This window comes from Oryctolagus cuniculus, chromosome 11 (genome assembly GCF_964237555.1).
Source record: "Oryctolagus cuniculus chromosome 11, mOryCun1.1, whole genome shotgun sequence".
NCBI classification, from domain to species: Eukaryota; Metazoa; Chordata; class Mammalia; order Lagomorpha; family Leporidae; genus Oryctolagus; species Oryctolagus cuniculus.
The window spans coordinates 2,556,600-2,575,064 of NC_091442.1; the positions used below are offsets into that span (position 1 = coordinate 2,556,600).

At 37.2% G+C, this 18,465-nt stretch overlaps 1 protein-coding gene across 12 annotated transcripts in view; it reads left to right on the forward strand.

Annotated features, from left to right (window-relative positions):
* SYCP2 (synaptonemal complex protein 2) overlaps nt 1-18,465 on the forward strand; it is a 79,604-nt gene that overhangs the window by 1,330 nt on the left and 59,809 nt on the right. For 9 of the 12 annotated variants that reach the window (XM_070051357.1, XM_070051356.1, XM_070051359.1 and 6 more), the window contains exons 2-11: nt 8,456-8,517; nt 9,421-9,564; nt 11,329-11,457; nt 12,203-12,307; nt 12,592-12,616; nt 15,425-15,510; nt 16,066-16,151; nt 16,421-16,455; nt 17,906-18,048; nt 18,130-18,182. In XM_070051357.1, coding sequence (XP_069907458.1) covers nt 8,494-8,517; nt 9,421-9,564; nt 11,329-11,457; nt 12,203-12,307; nt 12,592-12,616; nt 15,425-15,510; nt 16,066-16,151; nt 16,421-16,455; nt 17,906-18,048; nt 18,130-18,182 — 830 coding nt within the window. In that variant the 5' untranslated portion in view covers nt 8,456-8,493. Of the gene's footprint in view, nt 1-8,455; nt 8,518-9,420; nt 9,565-11,328; nt 11,458-12,197; nt 12,308-12,591; nt 12,617-15,424; nt 15,511-16,065; nt 16,152-16,420; nt 16,456-17,905; nt 18,049-18,129; nt 18,183-18,465 lie in introns of those variants that run through there. The other 3 variants (XM_070051358.1, XM_070051363.1, XM_070051361.1) reach the window with 3 other exon arrangements.

Below are 18,465 nucleotides of genomic sequence, written 5' to 3' on the forward strand. Positions count from 1 at the left end.
CAAACTGGAAATCGCCAAAGAGAAACAAAAAAAGGACATTTGGCACTATTAAAAAGTAATAATTATGCAAGAATTAACTGCATGCTTGCTCAGAGGAAGGCTTTGACAGCTGATTGGTACATCTTTTACCTAATTGCTTACAGTTGCTCAAATGCTGCTTCATCCTGAAACAGTCTGAAATGTTAGGGCCTTCAACCTTTGCATTCACTTTTGCACTTCTAACTACCCCACTTCTCTAAATATTGTTTAAATATAATGTTTCAAACATATAGAAAGTAAACAATAGTGTAGCTACAGTCCCCCCCTTTTTTTTTTATCAAAGACAGGCAAGGGTGCTGTTTCTCTGGGGCCCAAAGGGTGTGAATTATGAGGGTGAATGCATTAATGGTTATAGGACTTGTTAGCTACCACCAGCTGCTGGATTCTGAGAGAACAGAAATACCTGTGCGCCATGGGAGAGGAAGAGGGGAAACTGCACTACACAGAGCCTGTTGTAAGGGCCCTATTGCCACGTGCTACGGTGGTGGTGATTGAAAGGGGCTGAACTTTAAGCAGCAGAACTGGCTTAATTTGATGTCTCAGGATGGTATAATAGGTCTAACTATTGTGCTTTGTTAGCCCTGCCCAAATACCGTTCTGTGTATTTTTTTTTTTTTTTTTGACAGGCAGAGTGGACAGAGAGACAGAGAAAGGTCTTCCTTTTCCGTTGGTTCACCCCCCAATGGCTGCTCCAGTGGTGTGCTGCGGCCGGCGCACCGCGCTGATCTGAAGCCAGGAGCCAGGTGTTTCTCTTGGTCTCCCATGCAGGTGCAGGGACCCAAGCACTTAGGCCATCCTCCACTGCACTCCCGGGCCACAGCAGAGAGCTGGACAGGAAGAGGAGCAACCAGGACTAGAACCCCGGGGTGCTGGTGCCTCAGGGGGAGGATTAGCCTAGTGAGCTGCGGCGCCGGCCTCTGTGTATTCTTTTGATTCATTTTACCCTCTGATTTTTTTTCTCCACTCCCCCCCCACTGCCATGCAAGTCATCCAATATATATATCCTTCTAAAATGTTCTTAGATATATTCCTATTCTCTCTCTAAATATATGTATTATGTTTTATAGTTTCCCTCTTTCATTCTGCACCCTTTTTTAAAACTCAGTGTTGTGTTTGATATGCAGCATGTTCTAAGATTCAGACCTTAGACCTTGTTTAATACACTGAGCTACTCGGTTGTTATGTGCCACATTGTTATCTGTTTCTTTGTCCTTCCCCTGACGAGCTGATCAAAGGAAGTTTTCAGTTTTTCTGTTAGGAGCAGTGCTGTAACATCTATATTCTCTTTATACTTTTGAGTTTCTCCAGAGGTGTGAAATTAGAAGTGGAATTACTATGTACATTTTCGATTTTACCAATTGCTGTCAAAGTGCATTTATTTACTCCCAACTGGAAATATTTGCATGACTTACTATTTTCCATATTTCTGCTGAAACTTGTTAGTACCAAACTGTTTAGTTTTTTTTTTTCATATCTGTCAGATAGGGATGTGGTGGTTATTGTTTGAATTAGCATTTCTGACTACTGTGGAGGCAGCATCTATCTTTTACCAGCCACTTGGCGTTTCTTTTCTAAATGAGTTCTTAATCTTTTTTTTGTTGGATTATTGACTTTTCTCCTTGATTTATAATTTCATAATTCTCAAATTAATCCTTAGTCTTTGTTGCAGTTTTTTTTCTAGTACAATGTCCTTTTCAGCAAATGTACAAAACTCAAAGCAATTACTTTTTAATCTTTTTTTTAAAAAAGTTTCATTTATTTATTTGAAAGACAAGAGTTAGAGGGGCCGAGATGCAGAGAGAGAGGTCTCCCATTTGCCAGTTCATATTTCAGATGGCTGCAACGGCTGGAACTGCACCAATCAGGAGCCAGGTGCCTCCTCCAGGTCTCCCACACGGGTGTAGGGGCCCAAGCACTTGGGCCGGTTTCTGCTTCCCAGGCCATAGTGGAGAGCTGAATTGGAAGTAGAGCAGCTGGGACTCAAATCAGTGCTCATAGGGATGCTGGCACTGCAGGTAGTGGCTTTACCCACTATGCCACAGAACCGGCCTAGAATCCATTACTTTTTATTATTTGTGCTTTTTAAAAAATATTTATTTGAAAGTCAGAGTTACCAAGAGGGAGAGAGAGATCCTCCATCTGCTAGTTCACTCCTGAGATGGGTGGAATGGCCAGGGCTGGACAGGAGTTTGTTCTGGGTCTCCCATGTGAGTGGCAGTGGCCCAAGCACTCTGGCCATCATCTGCTTTTCTCAGTCCATTAGCAGAGAGCTGGCTCAGAAGTGGAGCAGCCAGGACTCAAACCTGCATCCATATGGGATGCCAACATTGCAGGTGACAGCTTTGTTTTGTCACAGTGCTGGCCCCTATACTCTGTGCTTTTTCTTTTACATCATTCTCTATTTCAAGATCATTGAGAGATATTCCTGGACTTTTTTTTTATGGTTTTTAACCATTTACATTTTACATTTAGGTAGTAATAATTTATCTAGAATTTAATGGAAGGGGCCGGCGCTGCGGCTCAATAGGCTAATCCTCTGCCTGTGGTGCCGGCACACCGGGTTCTAGTCCCAGTCGAGGCACCAGATTCTGTCCTGGTTGCCCCTCTTACAGGCCAGCTCTCTGCTGTGGTCCGGGAGCGCAGTGGAGGATGGCCCAGGTGCTTGGGCCCTGCACCCCATGGGAGACCAGGAGAAGCACCTGGCTCCTGGCTTCGGATCAGCGTGGTGCGCTGGCCACGGCGGCCATTGGAGGGTGAACCAACAGCAAAAGGAAGACCTTTGTCTCTCTCTCTCACTGTCCACTCTGCCTGTTAAAATAAAAAATAAAAATTAAAAAAAATTAATGGAAGGGGATAGATGTGTAATTTTTTTTCTCATGATGAGTCAGTTTTGCCAATACTGTTTATTGACTAAATTACCTTTGTCCCATTGGATTTGCAAAATGATCTTATATGTGTTCTTTCAATAATGTATTCTTGAATGTGCATTTAGATTCTGTTTTGTTTTGTTGATCCACTGTTCTATTTTCCATTCTTGGAACTCCACTGTTTGTAGTTATTGTGACTTTGTAATCTAATATGTTTAAATATCAAAGAGGGTAGTTCTGAGATTTTTCTAAGGTCAGTAATGAGAACAGCATTATTCCTCCATATAAATTTTAGGAGTTAACCAAGTTGCTTAAAATCCACTTTTATGGTTTTTATTGAAATTACTTTGAAGACTGGAAATTCAAAAATTATTTGAGGGAAGAATTAATTGTTTTACAATGATAAGTCCTACCATTAATAAATAGGAATAACTCTGTATTCATATCTGATATTACATCCCTTAGTCTATGTTCACCTTCTTAAATGTTTTTTATTCATTTTATTTGTGTACAAAGTTACTTCAGAAGGTCATGGAAAGATGAGTTATTCTGATACAAGAAATTTTGAAATTCAGTTTTTTATATAAATGGAACAAATTTCATTTGCATATATACAATTTTAAGAGCATCATGATACTTTGCATTGTAACCTTGTAACTTCACTTCCAACCTTCCTCCTCTTTTTTTTTGTTTTTTACAATAACATACTTTCAGTTTTTTAGTCACAAGCTTAACCCTCAACTAAAATAATTCAAGTAATAAGTAGAAAAACCACTCCTTCTCAAGAGTATAGACAATGTCTATAAAAAAATCTCAATGTCAGTTTTGCTCATATACATTTTTTTATTTTGTATATTAGTTACCACAAGTAGGGAAAACATTCGTCTTTTTGGGACTGATTTATTTCACTAAGCATAATGGTCTCTAGCTGCATCCACTTTGTTGCAAAATACAGGATTTCATTCTTTTTTACGACTGAGTAGTTGTGTGTGTGTTGTGTGTGTGTCACAATTGAGACCAGCGCTGTGGTGCAGGAGGTTAAGCAGCCACCTGCAGCATTAACATCCCATCTTGGCCCAGATTTGAATCCCAGCTGCTCCATTTCCAGTCCAGCTCCCTGCTGATGGCCTGGGGAAGAAGTGGAAGATGGCCCAAGTGCTTGGTCCCCTGCATCCATGTGAGAGACCCAGAAGAAGTTCTTGGCTTTAGATCAGTTCAGCTCCAACTGTTGTGGCCATTTAGGGAGTGAACCAGCAGATGGAAGACCTTTCAGTCTGTCTGTGTCTATAACTCTGCCTCTCAAGTGAAAAATAAATCTTTATACATTTATTTAATCTCACAATTTCTTGAGCCAGTCATCAGTTGATGGATATCTGGGTTGATCCCATCCCTTAGCTATTGTGAGTTAAGTTGCTACAAACGTGGGGGTATAGGTATCTCTTTCACATGCTGATTTTATTGCCTTTGGGTAAATTCCCAGGAATGGAATAGCTGGGTCATACGGTAGATCGATTTTCAGATTTCTGAGGAATCTCCATACTGTCTTCCATAATGGTTGCACTGATTTACATTCCTACCAACAGCGTATGAGGGTACCTTTTCTCCTCACATCCTTGCCAGCATTTGCTACTTTTTTATTATTGGATGATAGCCATTCTAATTGCTGAAGTGAAACCTCATTGTGGTTTTTATTTTCATTTCCCTAATGGCTAGTGCTCCTCATCATCTTTTCATGCCTCTACTGGCCGTTTGTATTTTATCCTTTGAAAAACACCTTTCATATCCTTAGCCCATTTCTTAACTGAATTTCTTGAGCTCCTTATATTATTTATATTAATTCTTTATCAGATATATAATTTGCAAAAGTTTTCTCCCATTGTTGAGTATTTCCTCTGATGTGCAGGAGCTTCTCAGCGTGGTGTAACCACTTTTGTCTATTTTTGCCTTTATTGCCTGAGCTTCTGGGGTTTTATTCAATAAGTCTGCCTAATGCATAGTTATTTCATAATATCCATTTTCTAAGTACTCTTGTGCAGTAAAAATATTCTAGGGGTGGGCATTTAATGTAGTGCTTGAGGCGCCACTTGGGATGCCTGCATCTAGCATCTAAGCGCCTGGTGTGAGTCCCAGCTGCAGCTTCTGATCCAGCTCCTTGCTAGCGCACGCCCTGTGAGACAGCGGATGGTGGCTCCAGTCCATGAGTCCTTGCCTCTCCTATGATTGATCCAGATTGAGTTCTGGGCCCCTAGCTTCCTGCTGTCCCAGCCCTGTTGTTGCAGGTGTTTGGGTATCACTGTCAGAGGATCTCTGTGTCTGCCTTTCATTAAAAAAATAAAAACTAGAGTCCTACTATAAATAGGATACATGCCAAATGAGATTTTTAAAAAAATTCTGTTTTTGATTATTACTGATATAAAGGAACACATTTATGCTGAACTTTACTAGAATATCTGAAGGCCTCTGATAAACAAAATCCCTCTTTCTATGTTCTGACCAGTTAGAAAACAAAGGATAACAGAAGTGTAACTTTATAAACCTGCATTGGCTAGGTTAGTTTGAGTTTAGGTTTCAGCCTAGTGGTTTTGTGCTCCAGAGGTAGTTGGCATACTCTCCTCAGCAACAAGCTGATTGAGCTAAGACCTTTCCTGCCCTGGAAGAGAAAATTTACTGGTTCCAGAGCAAAGGAATGACAGAGCAAGGAGCCGAGTTCCTCACGGTACAGGGACTTCCAGAAGGAGCAAAGCTGAGTGCAACATCAAACTTTCCTTGGCGGAAAAGAAGTGTGGTGCTAAGTTGAGCCTAGCACTCTATTCCCATCTACCACATCTGTCAGTCCAATATATTCCTGTTTCTCAGAGGTGATGAGAACTAAAGGGATAGAGTCCAAGACTGTACTCAATTCTTGTAAAAACTGGGAGTAGGGAAAAGATGTTTCCCTCTGAAATTGCCCAACTTTCTGTTTGCTTAACCACTAGTCTGTTTTCTAGAGATTGATTTTTATAGTTCTGTATCCTTTTTCTTGAGGTCATTATCTACTTTTTTGGCTGTTTTCTTTGGGTTATGGAAGAACCTTAGATCTTGATCCTAGAAAATTCTACTTTGGGTTAGAACAAAATTAATTCAGGTCTAATGCTATTCTACAAGATAACTTCAAAATTCTCATAGATCAGTGCCAAATTTCTGTTGTACAAGCTTTAAAGTATTCAAAAGTTAATAGGACATACATTGCATTTACTAGCCCTATTTGAATTTTTAAAAATGCCCAGTACTTGGCCCATGGAAGAATAATTTCAGAAAAAAAAGTTACTATTCCTTAGCAGTTGGCATTTTTTTTTTTTTGACAGGCAGAGTGGACAGTGAGAGAGAGACAGAGAGAAAGGTCTTCCTATGCCATTGGTTCACCCCCCCCAACGGCTGCTGCAGCCGGCGCACCGTGCTGATCCGAAGCCAGGAGCCAGGTGCTTCTCCTGGTCTCCCATGGGGTGCAGGGCCCAAGCACCTGGGCCATCCTCCACTGCACTCCTGGGCCACAGCAGAGAGCTGGCCTGGAAGAGGGGCAGCTGGGACAGAATCTGGTGCCCCGACCGGGACTAGAACCCGGTGTGCCAGCACCACAGGTGGAGGATTAGCTTAGTGAGCCGCAGTGCTGGCCATTGTTCTGTATTTAATAAAGGATAATTTTTCTCTGAAGACATTTTAGTATTTCATTTAGAGAGACTGTTAGTAACAAATTCTCAAAGTTGACTTTTCCTTTTTCATTGTCTTTTTTATGTAAAAAAAATTCCTTTATTTTTGAGGAGTATTTTGTTGGCTTTTGAATTTTGAGGGATTTTTTGGTAACTACTTTGAAGAAACTATCATTCCAAGTCTTCTGTCTTTCCTAGTTTTCTTTTAGTCATGACATTAAAAAAAGATTCTATTTCTTATCCTTTCTAGAGCCTACCACCAAATTATGTTTGGAAATGTTAGCTGCTTTTGTTAAGATGGTACGTGGTGATTAATGCAGCCCTGTGCTGCCTGTTTCTATTCTCATTTGAAGGAAAAGAAGGTTATCCTTTTCTTTGTTTTATCACCATATCAGATTTTTAAAAAAACCTTTTTGTTATTATATGATGGTGACAAAGAGCATAATCATTGGAAGTTATAAATACATGAAGTCTGTTCTGTATTAATAATTTTTAAGTTATAAATTAATGATACTATCAGGCTCACTGTCAATTTCAGAATGATCTTTAGTACATCATTATAAAAAGAATAGTCAAAATACTTACACACATTCTACAAAATGAAACGGCCTTGTAGAGTTTTGAGGAAGACTCCAGTAATGATGAGCATTTTCTCCCCAGTTTGCAACAGCAATGTTAACTTCTTAGGTGTTCATGGCAGGGAAAATTAATAATCTCATTCCTCTTGTCACAATCATACTAAATACTAAAATACTAAATACTAAAACAATACTAAATAGTATTGTTTGAAGTAACTTTATCAATTTTCATCCTATTTTCACAAGCATGTTCTCTTTAGAACCTGGGTGATGCTTTCTCTCTCTCTCTCTCTCTTTTTTTTTTTTTTTTTTTTTTTTTTGTTTGACAAAGTTAGTGAGGGAGACAGAGAAAGGTCTTCCTTACATTGGTCATTGGTTCACCCCCCAAATGGCCACTACAGCCAGCGCGCTGCGCCTATCCGAAGCCAGGAGCTAGGTGTTTCCTCCTGGTCTCCCATGCAGGTGCAGGGCCCAAGCACTTGGGCCATCCTCCACTGCCTTCGCAGGCCACAGCAGAGAGCTGTACTGGAAGAGCAGCAACCGGAACTAGAACCTGGCGCCCATATGGGATGCCAGCGCCCTAGGCGGAGGATTAACCAAGTGAGCCCTGATGCTATCTCTTAAGAAAAACTATCACATGATTTTAATTTGTGATGGTCATTTGTATGTTCATCTCGTGGTCTTAAGGAACATACATTACTTGGGAAAGTAGTGCCTTCCCCTTGATTTGGGCATTTGGCCAGAAACGGGAAATTCTGTCCTGCTCGTACTTCCTCTTGGGCACGTGAAATGTGTGTAGGTTATCTTTTTCTCATTGCTTCCCTTGTATATTTGTATTTTCTAATTGATTGTTAATATATTTGCATATTATTCCCTTCAATATTTTATTAATAGCCTGACTTTCATTTAGACATTAATTCAAGAGTACTTTTTGTTGTTGTTGTTCCCAAAGGTGTAGCAGGTATAGTAGGAATCACTAGTGGGAGATACCTTGGTTTGTATTTTCACTAACTAGCTTTGTATACTTTTGGCAGAACATTTGGTGTTAATTTAAGTAATTATAAGAAGAGAGGGCTTGAATAAATTATCTTAAGACTTTTCTCTAGAAACTTCTTTGACCATATGTGTAACATGATAAGTATGAAAAACGTCCAGTGAGAAAATAAGGAAACAATATTTAATGCCTTGCTGCAATCTGAAAGGCTTATGTGTGTTAAAGGTCTTTAAATTATGAATACTTGGGACCAGATTGTAAGATACAGAAAATATGTGTTTTCTTTTATAGATAATTATTTTTTCGTACTGTTTTAAAATGAAGCCAAAATGCCAGTAAGACCGGATCTCCAGGTATGTAGGCCTAGACCAAATGGAAGTATTATAATTCTTAAAATCACTTTTCTTTTTTGCATATAGGTAGTCAGTGCTATCATTTTAGCAATGATAAAGCTTGTAAGTTATAATGAAATGGTCAAGTGTAGAGTAATTTAAATATATTTTTTCATTTATTCAATAGGTATGTTTTTACTAGCTATATTAAGAACATAAAGTGTCAAAAGATCCTGTTTCTTCATATATACACATCTTTTACACTGAAAAAAATTATGTACTCATTGATTAATGTGCTATATATGCCTGTACATTAATAGCAAGTTTTAAAAATTCTAGGATGCTTGCATTTAGACAGAGTAGGTTTTAATATCTACTCACCAAATGTGTATAGTGACCATTCCATGAAAATTCTCCAAATGAAGTTGTACTTTAATATCAGAAATGGTAAATTTTATAAAGTTTATAAATATTACAGAAGGATGATATTGTCATGTTAGTTGAATGGTTTCTAAAAGGTGGTTTTGCCCGTGTTCATGTATCTGTCTTTACTAAAACTTCATTAAGAACTTGATGCTCTGATATGCTGAGGATTTTTCCATGATATTAAGTATTACTTTAATATAGTATTTTATTTTTAATCAAGTTTTGTTTTGCTTTTGACATGATGATAACTTTAGTAATAAAAGATGAATTAATACTAGTAATTCCTTTCCTATCTAGAGTTTTGGTATTATGAAAGCAACTTCATCTCTAACTCAGTTATTCCAAATTTAATAGCAGACAGTATTTTTAGAAGATAAATGATATTTTATGAACTCATTTGAATTTTCATATAAAAACAATTCTCAACTGACTAGCTTTTATGAGATGACTAATTTTGGTTTTGACTCAATATATATGCCATTAATTATATTTCTCTAGCAGTTGGAAAAATGCATCGATGATGCTTTAAGAAAACATGACTTCAAACCTTTGAAAATGCTTTTACAAGTTGATAATTGTGAAAATGTGAAGATTAACTGCAGCAATCAGTTTTTCTACAAGTTGGATGACCTTATATGCAGGGTAAATACTTTCACTTAGTGGTTTTTAAAAATTACTAGGTAGGATTCTATTTTCTAGGAAGAAGTACTCCAATAGAAAACAATAACAGCTTGAACAATCTTGAGTACAGTAGTTAAAAGTGATTTTTTTACAAAAAAAATTTTGAGGTGTCTCAACACATTGGACTCTATTTACACAGTAAATCCACAAAAAGCTGTGTTTATATAGGGTTACTGTTACTAACTCTTATACAAGCTAGGGTAAAGGAGTTTACCTGTTTGAAGTTTAAATAACTTCATCCACTTTTTTTTTTTTAAGATTTTTTTTTTTTTTGACAGGCAGAGTGGACAGTGAGAGAGACAGAGAGAAAGGTCTTCCTTTGCCGTTGGTTCACCCTCCAATGGCCGCCACGGCCGGCGCGCTGCGGCCGGCACACCGTGCTGATCCGAAGCCAGGAGCCAGGTGCTTCTCCTGGTCTCCCATGGGGTGCAGGGCCCAAGCACCTGGGCCATCTTCCACTGCACTCCCTGGCCACAGCAGAGGGCTGGCCTGGAAGAGGGGCAACCGGGACAGAATCCGGCGCCCCAACCGGGACTAGAACCCGGTGTGCCAGCGCCGCTAGGCGGAGGATTAGCCTAGTGAGCCGCGGCGCCGGCAAGATTTATTTTTGAAAGTCAAGAGTTACACAGAGAGAAGGAGAGGCAGAGAGAGGTCTTCCATCTACTGGTTCACTCCTCCCAGTTGGCCGCAACAGCTGGGGCTGCACCAATCCTGAGCCAGGAGCTTCCTCCGGGTGTTCCATGCAGGCACAGGGGTTCAAGGACTTGGACCATCTTCCACTGCTTTCCCAAGCCATAGCAGAGAGCTGGATGGGAAGTGGAGCAGCTGTGACTAGAACCATCGTCCATATGGGATGCAGGCAATGCAGGCGGCGGCTTTACCCGCTGTGCCACAGTGCCGGCCCAGATCTACTTTTAAAAACAAAAAAAATTTCCGGCGCCGTGGCTCACTAGGCTAATCCTCCACCCTCGGTGCTGGCACTCCGGGTTCTAGTTCCGGTTGCTCCTCTTCCAGTCCAGCTCTCTGCTGTGGCCGGGGAGTGCAGTGGAGGATGGTCCAAGTGCTTGGGCCCTGTACCCACATGGGAGACCAGGAGGAAGCACCCCACTCCTGGCTTCAGATAGGCGCAGTGCACTGGCTGTAGCAGCCATTTGGGGGGTGAACCAATGGAAGGAAGACCTTTCTCTCTGTCTCTCTCAGTCTAACTCTGCCTGTCAAAATAAATAAAAAAACCTATCAAAATAACCTTGATATTAGGACGATTACGCTTGTTGATTCCTAAAATAAAGCAAAAAAAAAAGTACCCCAAATCTGCATTTGATTCATTGAATATAAAACATTTTTATGTACTAGAAAGTGATTATTGATTATCTCTTCCAGTCTCTGAGATTGTCTATGAATCTAAAAAAATTGAATACAAATTGCATCAGTTGATTAAATACATGTAACATTTTAGAATGGAATGTAACTGATTCACTGTATCAAAGGCTAAAGTTTCTTGAATTTACATAGATCTTAATTTAGCCCTGAATTTGTTATCCACTGGCTTAGGAGGTGTTGGAAAGTTGCTTTTTATGAATTATACTTTCATCCTTTGCAGTACAGAGATGATGATAATGACTATTAGATTTGTGAGGATTAGAAATATGTGTATAAAACTGCGAACATGCATAGTCCACACTATTTTGTGTTTGCAGACATTTAAATGTATACTTTTCATTTTAGGAACTTAATAAAAAGGATATCCAAATGGTTTCAACCATTTTGATTTGTGTTGAAAGATGTGTCAAAAATATCAGCATATTGGGACAATCTGGACTTCTAACTATGATAGAACAAGGACAAGTCGAAAAGATAAGTATAGAATATGTAACATAATCATGTGAGGAAAATATAAAATATATGCATTCTAATAAAATGTTTCAAACTAAATAACTTCGGGAATTTTAAATAAAACATAGAGGAAAATAAATGTTTATAACTTCTGGTATGTATTTCAAAGATTAAAAATATGAAGGAAACTCTACATAGCGTTCTTGATAATCATATAAATTTAAGGTAACAAGACTCCCTGAAGCGTTTCCATGATTTTATTCTCTTAAGCTCTTCTTAATTACTGTCAAACTTTATTTTGTCTTTATGTTGTTTATTGTCTGTTGCACATGCTAGAATGCAGGATATTAATTTTTGTCTGTTCTGTTCATTGCTTTCTAACCAGCACCTAGGGCAGTACCTGGGACATAGTATATACTTAGATACTTGAAATAAGGAAAATACAAAAAATTTCCAAAAAGTAATGATACTGAAGTAATCTTAAGTTTTGAGGATGATTTATTTTCATTGGTGTGATACGTATTCTTGACCTAGGAATTTGAAGGGTCTTCTACATAGAATTAACATGAATTTTGTCTATTTTCATCTTAAACCATGGGAAAATTTAGTGAGTTAACAAAGATGTTTTAAAAACAAACAATTTGATATACTGTAATTTTATTTTTGATGTCTTTATTAAGATTACTATTTATGCAAAAGTAAATACATTCTTACAGCTACTAAAATGATACACAAAGTTATTAATGTATTACTTTTATTTTTATACATGGCTGCCTGGTTTGAAAAATCCAAGGAGATTATTCTGAGTCAAGGAAATTCAAAAGATGAAGATCTTATAAATATGATAGAAGATTTGTTTGATCTTTTGATGGTAAAATCACATTGTTTAACTTATGTTGTAAAGCATGTGCTTATTTAAGAAACAATTTACATTCTCTGTACCCTGAGTCTAAAAGTCACTAGTAGATTGATTATTGACTTGGTTGTATTAGTCTATTCAGATTGTAGAAAGCATTTATACAATTAATATAATTGCATGGTTAGTTAATAAAAGTTAAATAATAAGACATTAATTAAAATGTAATCTGTATTTCAGTATCATTTTAGTTATTTATAGCAGAAGATGGTAAATTATAAAATATTCAATTTTTTCAGGTCATTTATGACTTCAGTGATAAAGGTATAGTAAATATTTTCTTTGATTTTTAAAGATTTATTTACTTATTTAAAAGGCAGAGTGACAGAAGGAGACAGAGAAAGAGATCTTCCATCCACTATTTCACTCCCCAAATGACTGCAGCATCCAGGGTGGGGCCATGCAGAAGCCAGGAGTCCAGAACTCCATCTGGGTCTCCCACATGGGTGGCAGGGGCCCAAGTATTTGGGCCATTTGGTGCTGCCTTCCCAGGCACATTTGTAGGAAGCTGGATCAGAAGCAGAGGAACTGGGAGTCTCTGAACTGGCACTCTGAAATGTGCTGCTGGAGTTGCATGTGGCAGTTTAACCTGCTGCACCACAATGCCAGTCCTTAGACATTATGTCTCTGTTAGAACAATAGTTTGTTAGCTTTTGTATAAATTTACAATTCTCATAGTATTGTCCTGATTATATGAGCTCATTATCTAATTCAGGGATCAAGAAACTTTGTTTTGTTTTTGTAAAGAGCCATACAGTATTTTAGACTGCAAACCAAGAGAAGAAAAATGAGATTAATCTGTAGATCCTTATAAAAAGAAAGAACAAATTTCTTAATGTTTTATTGATGAATTGAAAATATAGTAGTTGATTACAGGTGTTTTGTTACACAGATCTAATGGGAATGGTATTCCTCTTTGTGGGGATAATGTTTCACTTGAAATTCAAACTTAGTGTTCTCTGTTTTCAAAGTTGCTTAATGCTTATAATGAGATTTTATGTAATTAAAATGTCTTTGAATTTTAACACATTCAAAAATCTTTTTATCCTAGATAATGCAAATAATACCTAGCTAATGATAAGTCAGAAGCATGAGTAATTGAGCATGTTCATCACTTAGAAGGCTTTAATAGGATTCTGTTATGGTCTTTTTAAAATATGTATATTTAGAATGTCATTGCATTGCAGAATAGAAGGTTACATGGAAGCTCTTCAGTTGCACAATTTGATGGATTTTGAAATAAGGAGGTTTCCTTTGCACTCAAATTTTTAAAACAATGGATTTGTAGTTGGAGCTTGGAAGAAAAAGTATCTTTTAAATTTGTATGGAAGTGGAGATGACATGTCTTGTTAAACTTGTGACAGTCTGGGAAGTGTATAAAGCAACTTGGCTTAGGTTGCTATTCAAAATAACTGTAGTTATCTAAATGACTTAAGTAACTTTACCACATAAATACTATCTTGTCATGTAATTTGGGGTTCAAATCATTAAGCAACATCATCTACTCTGCAGCCAAATCTAACTACTGGAGTGGTTCGGTATTCAACAATAATGGTCATGGACTGTTCAAGAAAAATTTTGGTCATGTCCCTGAGTGTCAAAGTCACAATAAAACTTCACCACTGCTAAGCCATTGAACTTCTGTGTTAGAGGTCAAGTTGGGATACTCAGTTTTCTGTTTCTGACAAAAATTCCTGTAATGGACAGTTGCTAACTTCATGAGAGTGAACGAAGCTCACCTTTGGCCCTGTTGGCTCTATAAAACAAAGTCAAATGTTTTTCACAGAGCACCTGCTGATGAATAATACAACCAGACAAAAACAGACAGTGAGTTGGATTTGGTTAGTGTGCCATGGCTTATAAACTGGTCTTGGTCTAATGGAACAAAGTTTCATTAATCAGCTGAGAATGCAGAATGTGTTACAACTTAACTGTGTTACACACCTGTGGTTAGCAACTGTATTGCACCACACAGTTAGATCCAAGTTATTTTTTCTCTGTGTTGGTTGAGGAAGGCTTCTCAGGATTGGTGATTGAGGCCTGTGAATTGTTTATAAATAAATATTTGTTGCCTTCAAAGCAAAACAATTTTAAACAAATTGTCAGTTAATGGTACCATTTTCAAAGAATTTTTTTTTTACAGTTAACATGGGAGAAAAAAACAGACCTAAAGAACCAGCCATTGTAAAGTGACTTGACTTTTAAAAGTAAATTGTATCTTTTTTATCTGAGTAATTTTTTTTTTTCATTTCAATGCAGTCTCTTTGGGAACTCACACTTAGGCTGCTGCAGTATTTTCATTGTTTCAAAATATTTTAAAATTTTTCATTGTGAAATAGAATGTAGCAAATTCTTTATTTTTAGTACTGATAAAACTTCATCTTGTGGAAACGTTAGTTTAAAAATAGGACAAATTATTTATAGCTTTATGAGAGAAAGATAGGTTGATAGTGTTTAGTGAGTATAAGAATTTTTGAGATATGACTAAAAGCTAATTAGACCGCTGGCGCTGTGGCTCACTAGGGTAATCCTCCGCCAGCACCTTGGGTTCTAGTCCTGGGTAGAGCACCAGATTCTGTCCCAGTTGCCCCTCTTCCAGTCCAGCTCTCTGCTGTGGCCCGGGAAGACAGTGGAGGATGGTCCAAGTGCTTGGGCCCTGCACTTGCATGGGAGACCAGGAGGAAGCACCTGGCTCCTGGCTTCAGATCAGCGCAGCGTGCTGGCGGTGGTGGCCATTTGAGAGTGAACCAATGGAAGGAAGGAAGACCTTTCTGTCTGTCTAACTCTGCCTGTCCGAAAAAAAAAAAAAAAAAAGAAAAAGAAACTAATTAGACCAGTTTTTGTAAAAGCCTGAAAATAAGTTTCTACTTGTGATTTATGTTTGTTATCTAAAAATATTCCCTATGTGCCTGAAATGAGACGATGGAACTGGAGTTATTCATGCTTTCTGATGTCAGTGGGCCACCATCAAAACTGTGCTAGTATATTCTTTCCATTAATTCATATAAGGAAAATTACCATTTAGAAGGTTTAAAAATCAACATTTATCAATAATTTACCACTTTTATTCAGGTAAAAGGCATATAATAGAAAGTTTCATACCTCGCATTTGTGCCCTGGTTATTGATGCAAGAGTGAATATTTGTATTCAGCAGGAGGTAAGGTCATCTGTTTGATTATCTTGTTTTTAAATATAAAAAGTAAAAAAAGTGAAGAAAATGTGATGGCAGATCATCAGAATAAAGAATTATATCTCGGGCTAAATTTTTTATATATTTCTGTTTTGATGATTTATTGACATAATGAATTTATTTTCTAAGCATTTATTACAATTTCCTATAGACTTATGTATACATGCAGCTGATATAAAAAGAATGTATACCAACCAGACATTATGGCTTCTTAAACATTAAGGTGTTGAATGTATATAAATGTGTACATGTGTATAACCATAGAAACAGCAGTAAGATAACATCCTTTGGCTTCCTTAGCTCTTATAGTAGCGTATTATTAAATGTGTTGCAGAGAGTATAAATGTTTTAGATACTAGAATCTTATTATATACTACTTTAGATAGTCTGTGGTTTGTGCTACTTTGTAATTCACAATTGTATATGCTATATTGTTTCCTCCATTCTGCTTCATTCTCTTTAAAACAGTGATTAAGAAAGTCTTCTAATACTACTTAATTTTACACTTTTTTTCTTTCCTAGATTCTAAAAAAAATGAATGCTATGCTTGACAAAATACCTCAGGATGCCAGAAAAGTATTCTGTGACCAAGAAATGTCAATTCTCATGTAATAATTTATACTATATTGCTATTAATTAGTTCAAGAATTTAAAGAATATTTTGTAAGGCAAAAGGCAAACCATGAGTTTGTATTAGTAGCTGAAACTGAAACTCTGTAGATTTTAATATAGTTAAGTAGATACCTATATTTTTCTGCAGAAGTCACTGATACTAGCCAATTGTAAGTTTCAGTGAAGTTTTTCTTTACTCCAAACACACAGGCTTTCTGTCTAATTGATACTAGTTCATTTTGTAATCTGTTACTTTAATCCACAGGAGTAGTATGGGAGAAAGAATTTTAGGTGTTGGAGGTAAGATGCCCTTTCAAAATCTGAAATTATTACAAATTTAGCAAAAGTATTTAATATCCCATTAATAAAAATGATTTTAGCATTATAATGTTAAGATTGTGAGGAAACTATAAATTGTGTTTGTACAATTAAGCAACTAAATAAAAATGAAAGTTATCCTTAGGACAAGTGATTTGTCAAGACAATAAGATGTAGATAAATATAATTTTTACCTAATGGTAGACTTAATAATAACTTAATTTTTAAATAGATCTAAATTACTTGTATCCAGAAACTGTTCAAATGGCATTTTGTAAAATTTTGTAAAATTTCACATTGGTAATGTGAAATAATAGGTCTGCAGCCAGCATTGTGGCGTAGCGAGTAAAGCTGCAGCCTGTGATGCAGGCATCCACTAGGGGCACCAGTTTGTGTCTGGCTGCTCTACTTCAGATCTAGCTCCCTGCTAATGGCCTGGGAAGAGCAGAGAAGATACCCCAAGTGTTTGAGCCTCTGCCACCCATGTGTGAGATCTGGATAAAACTCCTGGTTTCTTTCTGGCCCAGTGGGTATCTATCTCTCTCTCTCTCTGTCTCCATGTAACTGTCACTTTGAAAATAAATTCTTAAACAAATTAGGAGGTCTGAGAATACTGGGTTTTATGTATTACTTTTAAACACTATTTATTAAAAATAATAAAAATAAATTATTTTTCCTAAGTTTTCTATGAGCAAATTTTGATGTAATGATCTACATACAGATTAAAGCATGGCTTAATGTATTCTGGGATAGCTGTAAATCTCATGTCACATGAAAAGAAAAACTAATATATACACTAGGGTATGAGTTATTTTGCAATTCAGAACTCTAATTGTTGGCCGGCGCCGCGGCTCACTAGGCTAATCCTCCGCCTAGCGGCGCCGGCACACCGGGTTCTAGTCCCGGTCGGGGCGCCGGATTCTGTCCCGGCTGCCCCTCTTCCAGGCCAGCCCTCTGCTGTGGCCAGGGAGTGCAGTGGAGGATGGCCCAGGTGCTTGGGCCCTGCACCCCATGGGAGACCAGGAAAAGCACCTGGCTCCTGGCTCCTGCCATCGGATCAGCGCGGTGCGCCGGCCGCGGCGGCCATTGGAGGGTGAACCAACGGCAAAGGAAGACCTTTCTCTGTCTCTCTCTCTCACTGTCCACTCTGCCTGTCAAAAAAAAAACAAAAAAAAAACTCTAATTGTAATAATGAAATGGCAGAGTCTTTGATTATTCAGGGTTCTATTTTAAATATTTTTTAAAGTTTCATTCTATTTTATCATTTGGGCTATATTCCTACAATGATGAGATATATCCATATGAAGAATAAAAAAAGCTGAGTAAATAACATTAATATTTTCCTAATTCTTATTCTAAATACTTTATATAAATATATGGACTTTAATAAACTGTTATAATTTCAAATAATACACCATTCATATTTTTATAGATTATGACTTACAGGTGGGCATTGTAGAAGCGTTATGTAGAATGACCACAGAAAAGCAAAGGCAGGACTTGGCATGTCAGTGGTTTTCAGTGGATTTTGTTGTTACTGCATTTAAAGAAATTAAAGACTCTGAATTTGAAACAGTAAGTGTTATTTTTTTTAAAAAAGCTACTGATGTATTTAAAATTTTTTTGATTTTTAAAAATCTTTCTTTTTAAAATTAGGATTGTAGGACATTTCTCAACCTTGTAAATGGCATGCTTGGAGATAACAGAAGGTAAACTTAATACAATAAACCACTTATTGATAGAGCTCAAAAAGGAGCCCTAGTTGTGAACTTTATGGTTTAACTTTATTTGTTCTAAGTGTAAAATTTGCATATATATAATTAAAATCTTACCATAATATCATCTATATTTAATAAATTACTATATTGGTAATGTGAAATAATAGTTGACCGGCCTTGTTTTGTTTTGTCCTTTGTAGAAAAAATGGGTTCTTACATATATTAATAATTTGAAAGACCAAAATTGGTTTACTGTATTTCAAAGTTGCATATG